We start from the raw sequence: 15,172 nt of genomic DNA on the forward strand, positions 1-15,172 counted from the left end.
CTATTAACTATGTATAAAATATAGAATATAAAACAAAAAAGTTCTTTATTTTGATACTACTTTTGACGACTGAGTCAAACTGGATTTATAAAATTTATTTGTGTTTCTGTGTTTAAGAGGTTGCACCTTAATTTAAGAGATACGTTAAAAAGATTTCAATAAAAAATATGACGAAGGTTCTCAAAATTAAATATCTTAAAAGAATAATTAATTTATTAATAGAAAAAAAATTGAAAAATGATTTTTCAGTGTCATTTTTCTTTGTTACGTCTCTCATATGAAAATTATACTTAATGTAATTTTATTAAAATAATTTTACTTTGGAAATATAATGTAATTGATGTGCAGTGTAACAAGAGAGAAAATTAAAAAAAATGTGTTGGATTAATTAATATTTAGTTTAATTAAATATTTTTTTTAATATTTATCAATTTACACGAAGGGACTTGGGACGGAAGTAAAATCTATATCTTTTTGGGTCCAAGTGATCAACGCAATACATGCTGTCTCGTCGATCCCTTAATCATATATCACATACAATCTTTTGTTGGGATCTAAAGAATGAGTATCGTTTACTATATAAAATCACAAACCTACCCAGAATTGTAACAAAAATATATCACAGTATCTGTGTTGTATAGGTGGCGGTTTTCTTAAAGTTACTTTTGTGAAAGGTACCATCCTTGAAAAGTTTTAAGATGATACCAAAGATTAAGTATATATTTTCTCAGTAAACATATATATGGTCAAGGACAACTAGTACAAGTTCAAATGAGTTGATCACTCTACAAAATGATTTTGAATGATCATCGACTATATACAAGTAGTAGAATTGGTAGACATTTCTAGAAGTGCTGCATATCACATATTGACTTAAAAATAGGATATGAAAAATGTATGCGAGGTGGCTACCATCTTACCTCACAATTAATCAAAGGAAGGTTGTAATAATGTTTCAATCCTTTGTCCTTATTTCGTCAAAATATAACTAAATTTTTGAGTAAATTAATAATATTGGATTAAACATTTTAGGTCTACCATTTTACACCTGTGTCGAAAGAACAGTCAGAATAATGGAAGAAGGCGAAAAATAGTGTCAGATACTTTGAATTACTTCCTTATCTATTTAAGTAGATATCCATTTTGAAGTGCTCGATATGTCTCACTATGGAGGATTACATTTTTTTCTGAATTTTTTCTTTATCAGGGGTCCAACTATTTGTTATGTTGTTTACCTTTGTTGCAGCCCGGTTACTATGATTCGATTCTCGAGATTCTATTGACGAGATTTTAATAAACAACTACAGATTTCATGATATGTGGCATGTTACTTTCCCAACGATTATATTTCCCTAAATATTCATTCCATAAAAAAGGCAATCCTGACGATTCACTCATTCAGTATGTAGTACAATCCAAGTCATTGTCAAATATAATGCATAAACAATAATAAACTTACAGGAACGCCTCAGTATCCTTTGAATTTCAACGACAAATAGTATAAACACAACAAGTAACAAACTGACACAATAAACAAGGTTTTGACATTACTTAAATCCAATTTTAGAAAAGAAGTGATCTGAACATCATTGTAATCTGATGAGATAATTGAAAATCTCTGTATTTATAATCTTGGTTCTAAGAAGGCAAAAAGAAAGCCTCCAGCAATGCAACTGTCCAACTAATGAAATTAACTAATTAAGAAAACACCCTACTCTAAATAAACACAAACAATCCCAACTGTGCGACCAACTCCCGTTGTTCAGCAAGAGATAAAATTCGGTAGTAACCGCAGCTGCATATGCGTAAGTTTGGAGAACTAGTGTAAAGTAAACTTTAAACTATTTTAGCACGTCAAAGATAAATTAGAGAAATTTAAACAAATCTTAATGAGAAAAAATTGTTGCCGTAATCCAAAAATTATTATTATTATTATTAATGAGAATGTGCAAAAGAAAATTACAGTTTTTACTCTTATTATATACTAAAGTTATAATATGATAAAAAGTTATCAATGTTCATAAAATTTAATTAAGGGGGCTTTTACAAGTTAACATTCGCCAATTAATTTCTTAAGTAAACTTAGGAAATAACTGTTAAATGGCGTATTTGGTGTGATAATTAATCGTATTTTATAGAAGGTATTACTGTAAATTACTGTCTTTATACTTACCACAAGAAATAATATCTGATTTCCACAGTGGTTGTAATGTGACGAAATTGGATTATGGAATCTTTTTCATCTCAATTTTATTCACTTTTCACCATTATAATCAAATATCTATGTTCTAACATAAGTTGATGCACAAAACACGGGTTATACATTTGCTAGGAACAAAAGTATTTGGAACTAGTTATATTGATAATGCAGTGGACTTTATCATATTAGAAGATACCACAACAGGACCACATCATAACAGGAGTAACCATCGATCTTAATCGTATTATTGAATTATAAAAAGTAAAATTAGACAAAGAATTAAAATAGATGAAAATGAATGTATGCCTGATCTAACTATAAAGATTGCATGTAAATTTGTTTTAACTTTCTGAATTTCATACCCCTATGAATAAAATGAATGAATTGAATCTTTGGTAATTACCCAATAGTAAGTCCAATATAATGACAATATTAAAAATGGGGTAGCCCATATCATGTGTATCATAATGTTTTCAGCAGTGCTTTTTATTGCTTTTATTTAGTTTAATTTAATATAAAGAAAAAACATTAAAGAATTCGTTCTTGCCGGCAATTCGACAAAAACTATAAAATAGCTTTGTTGGAGATTTCTTAAAAGCTCACAAGTGTAAATAAAAAGAGAACCAGTTTATTTCTAAGAACATTATATTAAAGACGAACAAAAACTTATTATTCTTTTTCCAACCATTTTCACTTCAGCAGTATTTTTGCAGTAATAACCATTATTGTTTCTCTTACTATTCTGTTTCGTAAAGTATTGTGCAGTTTGAGCTCTGATATGTAATATTTTTTTTATTTAAACTTTCGATAAGCAATACCTTTTTTGTAAAATTTAGTTTGTGTTGTTTTTTCAGATAAATAACGGTTACTTAAAACTAAATGAATAAGTCATATATTTTAATAACTTCTAAATATGTTTATTACTTTGTAAGATTCACTTATTTTCATTATTTGTTACAAGTGTTACTTGTGTGTAATATCAATAAATTTTGAAATATTTTGAATAATACAAAGAAGCAAATATAATTGTAAATTATTAAATATTTAGCCAACAGATATTCATAATTTAATTAAAAGGATCTGCAATGTCATCGAGATAATTAGGATAATTGAACTCCAGTAAATTTAATTTATTACATTGAAACAAACGTTTCAGCAGTTCTACATTGTTATGAAAAACACATGACCGCAAGTAACTAGAATTAATTGAGCAATTAAGTTCAGCATACCTTGTAAGTTTCAAACTCCAAGCAATTTAGTAATATATGAATTAGTTAACTTAAGTATCTCAATGTATTACTGTTAAATTGAATTATCATTAATACAGGTGTGTATTATTTAAATATTTCAGGGCCGCACATTTGAAAAATAGTAAGAATCATAAGTCATATTACTTGAAATATAAACATGTCTCTGAATTATCATAATAATATTACAATATATACCTTAAATCTAACATATAAAAGATTTAAAATTAAATTATTTAATTTCTTGCGACAATAGTATTGGTACATAAAATATCCTTTAGTAACACCATCAAAGTAAGTTGCGATATATAATTTATGAATACAAATTTTATGTCGATTTTAGAAACAAAATTATTTGCAAGGGATACTCCCTAGACATTTCCTTAGTAAACGTGAATACTTTGAGTCCTGCATCTCGTTAGTTTATTCAATCATTCTCCTAACTGGATTTTTAGTCTTGATGTAAACTTATCTAGTTTATTTAATTTTTATGTTGGAAAATTTGGTTTAAATTAATTAAAAAGTTTTAACGAGTGTGCTCTTGTACTAGTGAACTATAATGAACGATACTTGAAAAATTATATAGATTACGAACACATTCAAGGTAACGATACCATACAGGATAGAAGTATCGAAAATGTCCAATAATGTAGTTTACAAAATTGTCAAAAATTAAAATAGCATATTTAAATTTTATTTTAAGCTTGTAAATACTATAGCATATTAATAAAACATTATAAAATAAAATTATCCTTTAATTTTCTCCCATATTCTTCCATATACAAGCTGTTCAAAACTTGCTTTTCAAATATACAGTGTGTCTCGCTCCTCGGTACTATTCGAAAAGGTCGGGCACCCCATCTGGAAAGCCTTCAAAGGACGACTCGTGTGACACACAAGCTGTATAATGTAAATGGAAGCCGTCTTCTACACCGTGGTATTTTATTCTTGGCTAGGAAATTAAGAAATAAATTAATTGGGTCACAATATCACTGTGTCTAGTAAGACAATCGGACGTGAATTGTATGAACAAAATTTGCAAGAATATATTTCAACAAATTTCTCCAGAATTTTGAAGAAGGGTACTTCGAAGTGATGAATCCATGTTCAATAGAATTATATCAGATGTGAAGAATACATTCAGAGTCCACCTAATAAAAGTTTGACCCCAGACCTATTACAAAAACTTTGAAACATAGTAGAGGAGAAGTTTTGATTTAGGATTGCTTTCTTTGGTATGGTATAGAGCTATTATAAAAAAATATTAGTAAAATAAACCATTTCGTATATAGAGAGGTCATAAGAAACGTAATAGAACCATGATACGAATGATATATAATGATACGAAACATGCCTTCACAATTGATTGCTGTTCTCGCTGGCCAGAATAAAGTACGGACCTAAACACAATTGAAAACTTGTGGAACAACATGAAGTCCCGACTAAAACACCAAAATGCATTAAATTTAGGTGAATTGCGGTTATTAATTAGATATATGCCTCATCGTTTTCAGGTAGTCATAACAAACAAGAGGTGCCTAATATTAACAATGTTGTTTAGAGTTGTGTATAAATTTTATTATATAATCCTTTACTCATAACTACTGGTAAATTTAGTCATAAACATTTTTATAACAGATAATAATAATTAATATTGTGATAACTGCTACTAATCACACACAAAAAACAGTTTTTTAAACAATTTCACTCGTTTTCAATATAATAAATATGTTGGTTTTACACAGGGTTATTTTGAATTTGAGAGGATTTTATACACATGTTTATTTAAGTGAGAAGACGAAAATTCGAAATAAAATTCTATATGAGAATTTTTTTAAAATATTCTTAAAATACGTTTATGTAGTAATAATTACTAATTATTTCTTAATACTTTATTTAGTACTCTTTTGCAAAATAAATATTTTAACTAAACACAAACAAATCTCAGTCCTTTTAAGTTCTTAAAATGTATTTTATTGCATAGAAGAATATTATTTTCCGAATATAGGCTGACATTTCAAAAACTTTGAAAAATAGTAAAGGAAAAGTTATGATTTAGGATTGCTTTCTTTGGTATGGTATAGACCTATTATAAAAAATATTAGTAAAGTAAACCGTTTCGTATATAGAGAAGTCATAAGAAATGTAATAAAACCTTGATACGAATGATACATAATGATGATGAACATGCCTTCACAGTTGATTAAAGGGTAATTATGTTGCTGTTCTCGTTGACCAGGATAAAGTACGGACCTAAACACAATTGAAAACTTGTGGAACGACATGCTGTCAAACATCGAAAAGCCTTAAATTTAAATGAATTGCGGTTATTAATTGGATATATGCCTCATCGTTTTCAGGTAGTTATAACGAACAAAAGGTGCCTAACCAAATATTAACAATTTTGTTTAGTGTTATGTATAAATTTTATTATATAATCCTTTACTCATAACTATTGGTAATTTTAGTCATAAATATTTTTATAACAGATAATAATAATAATTAATATTGTGATAATTGCTACTAATCACACAGAAAAAATAGTTTTTTAAACAATTTCACACGTTTTCAATATAATAAATATGTTAGTTTTACATAGGGTTATTTTGAAGTTGAGATGATTTGATACATTTGTTTATTCAAATGAGAAAACGAAAATTCCAAATAAAATTCTATATGAGAATTTGTTTAAAATATTCTTAAAATACATTTATATAGTAATAATTACTAATTATTTCTTGGTACTTTATTTAGTACTAAACACAAACAAATCTCAAGGCCTTTTAAGTTCTTAAAATGTGTTTTATTGCATAGAAGAATATTATTTTCCGAATGTGGGCTGACATTTGATAATAATCCGTATTGATTTTAATTCCATCAAAAAAACTTTGCATATTATATTATATATTTTATATAATAACATTTTATTATCAAAACGGAACTCTTCAATATACTTTACAGCGGTTTAAAGAAAATTTCTTGTTGATGGAGTGTAAAGTTTAATGCCTGAATAAACTGTTCGATCCGCACTTCAAATACAAATCTATATTAAAATTTTAATAAAGCCCGAAAATCTATTCTTTAGTTTCACCGAACAGATATAAAAGCTCGATTTGTAAGCGAATCACTAGACCAGAAGGGACATTTAAGAGTCATAAGTGGCTTATGCTGCTCGAGGAGTATTTCCAAACGGATGAGTTCCTATACGCAGCTGGCAAAGTCTTTTCTGCATGCGACCGCCTCCACGATTCGCTCAACATTGTTGCGGTAACATAAACCGTTATGCGGTAAATACTCTGAATTTATAGTTCCTTAAAAAGCAATTATCCAGGCGAAAGTACTTCAGTGTTACTATTAAATCAGGGGACCTTGTATAACCGCGTTTAAAGTTATGCTGAATTCTCTAATTAACGCTGTGCAAATACTAGGCCAAATTTATTTATTCTGCCATGAAAAACAGGGGCAAGATGGTTTACCACTCAATTGGTACCATTTAATACAATAAATTATAACAGTATCCAAGTTATTCAGGATTGGCATATAAAGTTGCAGTGGTAACATTGGTCACATACGTTGACAAACAAAAACAAAAATGTACCCAAATGTTTATATGATTTTTTTATTATAATATATTATCAATTAAAATATGTCTAGTTATAATAGTTAAAAGTTACGGAGACTGAATGATAAGAAACTGTTCTTGATAAGAAAAAAATTGTGTAAAATTTAATTTGCAACATTATGTTTCAGTTCACTGTACTTAATCCAAAATATTTTATTCTGAAAAAATACGATCTCCTTAACTCTTCTTTTCAGTATTGACTTATAATTAGAGCATTTTTGTTCCTCTTAAACATTTTTTCATATTTGGCAATAGGAAGTTATTGATGGGTGCAAAATATGGTGAATGCGCCAATTCTTATCGTAACTCATGAAATTTTGGTATGGCAACGCCGCGATAGAGGTGGTAAAGGACTTTTTCTTCGCCAACACACCTCTCTCTATTAATCTTCATCCGCCCCAAAACACTTGTACGCCTATACCCTTGAGGAAGATTCACCTTAGAAAATCTACTGTTTTGACTGTTCTTTTCGTTTTTCTCTAATGGATCCATAATTTGTTAACAATTCTAAACCCACGCAAAAGAATCATCTCATCTATGTTTTAACATCAAATTTTTTTGACACAGTTATATATTTATTGGCATTTGTGTACTTTACCGATTCAGCAAAAATCTTTTTCATAATCAAAAGAGTTGTTTAAGTGTTCTGTATCTGTTCAATTTACCGAAATTTACTTATAGTCCCAGTTATCATTTATCCCGATATCGTGTATTTTTTACAAATATACCTGAAGTTGAAACCCTACTTGAATAACCTGAACGATCTTTATTAAATGTTTGAATATGGTTGACGAGTATTCCCCTTATCAACATTTATTTTTAGCATTATTGCAGAATTAAAAAAGTTTTTTTATTTATGTTACGCCACTCACTAACCATAATTACACAAAAAGTTTGTTGTAAAAAGTTATATCTATGAAAACCGACGTGTTAATAATATCACACAGCCCTCGTATATAATTTTTATTGAAACCTTAAAACACTAACCACAATTAATATCTGTTTTACTCCATAAACCTCTTGACTATTGATTTTCTAAAACTACTTAATGATATTGTATCCACGTGATTAATCAATTTTACATAATAATAATAATGTATTCAAACGTATAAACAACGTAACTAACATTACAAAATTGTATGAATTATAATTAATATTGAACAAATGGATGAATAATTTATTAACATCTAAATACGCCCTGATTTATTTGTGGCTAATACTAAAGGGGTATGTATAATGGATATTTATTTATTCATGGCACTAGAGATAAAGACCGAACTAACACGAATTACAATTATAAGGGGTGAACGTTAATATTTGAAAATTAATTTCGGCCCATAAAAGTAATTTGAATTTATTGAGGAGATTTATTTCGATTTCAATTTAATTAGAATGAATCATCTTTGGAATTAGCTAATTTTTTATTTTAAATAGTTTTGCGTACTATAAATATTCTTTGAAATAGGTAATAGCTAATTTTTTTATTATAAATAAATATATATCCTGAAATTTGATTATTAACTTATAGATATATGTCAGGACCTTGAATAAGTTCTGGCTGTTTCTTCAAAAATGGCAATAGCAGTTCCGTGCATGGAACTTCGAACGGTTGTACACCTACAAGGAAATACTATATTTAACCTTAAATTTTAGTTTTTTTGGAACAAAGAGGGGAAGTTTAAAAACCCCTCTCCGGGCACCGATCCAACGATCATAACCATATTGTTACAATGTATGATAAATCATATATGGATTAAAAAGGACGTATAATAAAGTTCCCTGACAGTAGTAGCTCTATTAATTAATATATTTAGTCGTTAAAAATATTTGAAAACGTAATTGGAGGAATAACTTTATCAAAACTGATGTCACTAGCAGAACTTGGGAAACATTATAAGAAAATGTTATAAAACATTTGAAAGTGTTAGGAATGATTTAGAAGCGAGAACATTGGGTGCCGTATGATTTGAAGCTGAGAGCTTCAACTCAACTCAATCAAATGGACACACTACGATAATCCAAAGTGTAGAAAATCGTGGGATTCGCCCGGACATTATATGCTGCCAGAAAGTTGGTACAAAATAGTGCCTAGTAATGACCACTACTTTGAGTGAAATATGTTTGATCCTTATATTTTAAATAAAGATTTTATTGAAAAAAAAAAACAGCGAGAACTTATTCAATATCCTAATAAGAGTTATAAGTTTATCGCAATTTTTATTCGATTCAAATTGAAATTTGGAGGGAGCTTTATAACGCCACTCTTTATATATGCACATTTAATAATTTATTATTATTATTATTACATATTATCATTACGATTACTTATTTTATTTTGTACTTAACATGAATTTATTTGTTTTGTGACATATACCAAATTTTCTTCGTTTTTTTAAGTACATTGTTAATATTTACTTTACTTTAGCAGTACACATTAAAAGTAGAAAATAAAATAACCAAAAGTAAAATGTAAAAGTAGGAAATATAAAATTTAATTAAAAGTATAATACATAAATATAAAATATGTTTTTTAATAATAAAAAAACTTAATATACTTGAAATTAAAATATATATTTTGTGTATATTTGATAAATTCTAAACTAACAATTGTTTCGATTCATATTATACTCGTATATTTTCCTAAAAAACACGGATCCTCTACTACCATATCACGTATGAACTTATATTCCTTTTCTAGTAATAATAAGTATATTATAATATATTATTATATTTGTTTGTAGGTAGTTTAAATAACAATGTTACAACTGTTTATTAAGTAAAATTTATAAGAACCTGTCCATTTATGATGACTTCTTTGAACTGAATTCTAAATCACATTGCATTCTGTTACAGGTGAACATCCAGCCGCAATGCACCATGGCCACGGGCATCTAACAAGATTGTCCCATGTTACTTTACTGATCAGTCTAGTTTTCGTATTAATATTGAGACCTCCCACGTAACATTAAAATCTGCCAGGTGGTACAGCACCTTCAGACACTTTGTGATCAACTAATTTATTTTCTGTTAAACAGCATATAAATTTATCGACCATGGACAATTTAATATCTTGTCTGACAGACATCTGGTAAACTGTGTGTCAGTTTTATTGATGAACTACATTAGTGCACGTAATTACTTTTATATGTGCGTTTGTGGCTGCATGGATATTGTCAATTAGGATAATTATATCTCTGATTACCGAGGATAATAGTGACTTCAATTTATCCCATTTCAATTATATTAAATGGCCAATCTGAAATATAATTATTGATCGCAATTAGCAAGGGAAGAGTTTTAATATGTTGCGGGCAGAGGGTCATTATTGATCCGTTGATCATATCAATCACAGCTCTTTTAATTGGATTGTTACTCTTAAACGTTTATTTAATTGGAAATCTACTGAATAAATAAAACCCCATTAAAGTACTTATATAATGTATAAGTAGTTTATATTAAATTTTTATCAGAAGTTTAGTATGTAAAAGCAACATGACGTATGTCACATTTACACTAAAATGAATCAGTCGATTTAAAATACTCAATAAAGATCAAATAATTTTAGTTATAATTATAAATTATTATATAATCAAAAAAGTCTGTATGTAATTATAAGTTAATGGAGAGCTAATCTGTTAATTATTTCATAAAAAGTTGTGGTAAATGTTTAAGCAATATAATATATAGCAATTTTAAACTATATATACGACTCTGCCTAAATGTAGGTCTAAAAATATAATCGAATTAATATACCTAATGAACACCGTTTATTCTAAAATCTATTCTAGATCTAGAAAAATATATAGTGTCCTACGGGAAACTTTTTTTAATGAAGGGCAAACCAGAATTATTTCCTTGATTGATCCACAATTTTCTCCCATACTCCAGTCGAGACCAAACGTCTCGATTGTTCAGTCGGGTTACTCCGCTGTGAATTTAGATCGACTTGAATCATCCGATTGTTTAAATATGTCGGATACGTTGAACTAAATTATACAGAAGTGGGTTTCATGCCACCTAAGGATATGCAAAACTAGAGATACGTCACGTTGTTTTTCCAGTGGGGAATAATGTTTTTCAGTGCAGTTGCAGTATCTTGTAACTGATGTATTTCGAATGTGAGATAATCTAATTAGATAATCATTTTAAGACAATATAAATATAATTTACACGTATCAATGTCCATGCAATTACCCAAAACATTACCGCATAACTCTGTATTGTATATCACAAATGTGTGTACATATCAAATAATTAAGCAACGATTTTGTCTTGTATATATTGTGAAAAAATATTCTAATTAATATTAAGATCGTTTAAATATTTTGTATATAATTATAGTTGTCCAATAGTACGTTAATCAATTAACAATTATAAGCAAAAAAATTTATAAATTTTCTGATGGTTTATATATTTAGTGTACAGAATAATTTATTGAAAAAGGTGAAAATTAATTGTTATTTATCAATTAAGTTTTATAATAAAATTTTAATTAGCTAAAAGTGTTTTAATATATTCCTTTCATTCATTTGGCATTAGAAATTGTGAGTATAATATTTGATGTAAGGTAAGTTTTACGTAATTAATATAATTTATTGGAATAGTCCATTGGAAAATTATTTAACTTATTTTATTTATATTAAACAAAAAAATTTAAAATATTTAATATTTTAGACTACTTTCATGTAAAATCACTTTTAAAACGAGATTGAATTTTAATTATTAGTATAAACGGTCATCTGTTAATATCTCCGCATATTTGTATTCCAAAGCATTTAATTAATTTTTGGCTTGAGTGACACCCACAGCGACGTACACTAATTAAACTTGTTCCATATTAGTCTTTGAAATAAAGTGACCTGAAGTTTTATAATTCTCTTGCCCAAAGATTCGATTGGCTTCTTGCCATCGGCATTACCATTTTGGTCTTCTCCAATTTCGAACTAATTTAAATGCTTTTAATTTGTTTCCTGTCTTCTGTTTCAAAGGAATAATTCTCCCTAATATTGGAAAAGACAATTCAATCTAACAAAAGTACGAATTTAAATTCGTTACGTGATTTTTTTGTCGACCGGCTACCGGATGGTTCTTTTTCTGATTTTAATCAAATACTTTTGCCATTGATTACGTGATTTAAACCAGGATCGATTTGAAATGATTTAACTACCTTTTAATGTTTGTGGATTCTTTATCATGGCAAACTTGTTCTAAAGTATAATTAATTATTTAAAAAAAGATGCAAGGATGTATTTTTGACCATTGTAGTTATGTTTGTTGAAATATTAATTAATTATCATTTCCCTTTCGTAATACAATTTTCAGCCACTAATAAATTACCCAACATTAATATAATTTCGCTCGCTGACAGACAGTGTTTAGAACCCTCCCTGATTCTTGTCATAATATTTCAATGTGTATTCGGTGTATATAAAGTAACAATAATGGATATTATCAGGCATGGCCAACAATAACTGTATTTTAAATTAATGTGTTTTTTAATCTGAAACTACTACGTATTTTAGCAACCCAAAATTGATATTAATGCCTCAACTTTATCCAGTTTGCGTGCTCTTTCGCCATTCTCATACCTATATAAATTCGTATTTTATTTCATAATTGTAGTTCTCCTTGTAAGTTTTTTTGACGAAATTTAATTAAATATACCCTTAATTTTATTTATATTTAATGTCTAAAAATATTAAAATTAATTTTTATGATAATGAAAGTAATTCTTCATGAGACACGTATTTATAGATAAATGCTTAATTAATTAAAAATGAATTCTTATATAATAATATTATTAAATTTTACTTTTAAACTTTACCATATTTTTAGAATATTTGGATAAAATTTATAACTTACATGATTTTTTATATAATTTACACACTTCTATGTATGTCATTGTAATGGTAATGTAATTTTGTTATGTAATTCTTATCTTATAAAAAGTAAGTAAATAGGATGGTTGAAAGTAATGATGGAAAATAGTAGAGTATCGTTTCATTTCTAAATAAGACAAGAAAAGATAAAGGGAAAGGAGAAAGGTTAACAAAATACGCAATTTAGTTCTCATTTCGCTGTTAAAACAAAGTGCCGGTCATCCTTTGAGAAAAATGGTTATGGAATTGGGATTGCAGTTGTTTTTGACCGATATGAGATTTTCATAAGACATTTGTGATTGATGTTATGAATGCTGATGTGAAAAAGATAGAGTTATATTTTGAAGAGGGTGAATTGGAAATTGAACGATATTCCTTATAACTTTCATATCCATTTTTGTAAGCGGCATTTTCTGTATTTAATGGTCTATTTTTACCTTCTCGGTGTGCGTTTTATGATTTGATCACAAGGCTCGGTTGGTGATCTAACAGAAATATGTAATTTAATTTTGTCTATTTAACAAATATACTTAAAAAATATTTTTATTTTTCAAGTGGCAGTTTAATGTTCAAAACGAAAAGATGATATCTAAAATTTTAAAATCTAATAACTGAAAATTAGAACTAAAGCTCCTTTTAACAATAAGATATATTTATTATATGAAAAAAAAAAAAAGTTTGGATTAAAAGAGAGTATTAATTGATTAAAAATGCAGCGATGTTCCAAATCACAACACTAGTTGCTTGACTACAGAGCCCTACTCAAGAAATTGAGTGTGATCTAACAAAACCAAGACTGATCTCTGAAAACGTCCTCATTCTATTTCACATTCCAAAGTTGTCGTTCTGTACACTTCTGCAATCTTTGACAACGATGTTGCATGTGAGAATAAACACACAAAGTGGGACGATACGAAAAACGTCGGATTATACCGACGCAGCACTTTACATGCTAAGAAACCTTCCTTCTTCTGGTCACAAAGTGATCTCGTAGTGTTAAATATGCTGGCAATCTTGACGTTCGACGTTTTCCCAAAGCTGTCGCACGTTCTTCCACGACAACGCTCTCCGGCAACTGTAGATAGTGTTTCGACTTCGGTTCATCCGACTAGCAATTTCCACAAATGAAAGACCTGTATCTTTTAAGCGAATCAAACTCAAAAATTAGGCATAAACAAGGTATAATTCTTTTAATGTCAATATAAAATTCCAATAAGAAGAAAAATTATTGTAATTGTAATTATATTAATGAATATATGAAATTTTAAATGAAAATTTTATTATATGCATACAATATTTCATCAATCTGTTGATCTGTCATCAAATTGAGTTATAAATAAAATACTTATAGTGGATTTTCTATGTTAAACGTACGCTATTTAATACAATCAAATGAAAATAAATAGCTTAAAATATATATTAAAATGCATTAAAAACAACTAATTTGAATAATATCAAAATTTATAACTCATTAAATAGAAAAATAACACACCCACTATTTTTTTTAGGAGATATTATCTTGATCACATACACTGCAAATGAAATTAACATATCTGAAATTCAATCGAGATACAGAAAAAAAGTGAATGCAAATTAGTTTCAAGTATTATGAAAAATATGAATTATTCTTATCGTTCTTCTATTTTTATTAAGAAAGGAAGGAACGAAAGACTGTCATTATAAGGAATTACCATTGATGCCTTTACGAAAGTTTTGAATTTTTGCATATAGAATTCTGTATGAGGGTATACTTGATGATTCGAATGATCAAAATATCACAAGTGTAACATCAAGTTTTGTATGCAAGTGACATAAAACTTCTCACCAGCTTGAGGAAGTTATATGGTTCATTATGTTAACCACGAAAGTCATCCTTTGAAAAGTTGTATGTTTATGATGAACTAGGCGATTTAGAAAAGGTATCCAATTTGCAAGATTTTGCATGTTATGCCTGAGGACCATTTACTTGTGATTGAAAATTAAACAAAATTATGGTATGATATAAAGTTAAACATATTTTCCAAATTTATCAGTAATGTCATATTTAGCAAATTGGAAATATTAAAATGATCTTAGATGTTGTGCATGATGAATGTGAACAAATAAAACATTTTGTCAAAACTGAAATATGGTGAAACATATTCTTCAATTAAGTGAATAAAAGAATGATTTAAATTTAACTTATAGCCCCTTATATCAGTCAACAAAAATATCTTAGTAATCA

The 15,172-nt window shown here is 27.9% G+C and overlaps 1 protein-coding gene across 1 annotated transcript in view; it reads left to right on the top strand.

Moving 5' to 3' along the window:
- LOC109597388 (zwei Ig domain protein zig-8) overlaps window positions 1-11,506 on the top strand; it is a 143,237-nt gene extending 131,731 nt beyond the window's left edge. The window contains exon 5 of the mRNA XM_049964423.1: window positions 9,923-11,506. Coding sequence (XP_049820380.1) covers window positions 9,923-10,032 — 110 coding nt within the window. The 3' untranslated portion in view covers window positions 10,033-11,506. The remainder of the gene's footprint in view (window positions 1-9,922) is intronic.
- The last annotated feature ends 3,666 nt before the right edge of the window (window positions 11,507-15,172 follow it).

Source organism: Aethina tumida, chromosome 3 (genome assembly GCF_024364675.1).
Source record: "Aethina tumida isolate Nest 87 chromosome 3, icAetTumi1.1, whole genome shotgun sequence".
Classification (NCBI taxonomy): Eukaryota; Metazoa; Arthropoda; class Insecta; order Coleoptera; family Nitidulidae; genus Aethina; species Aethina tumida.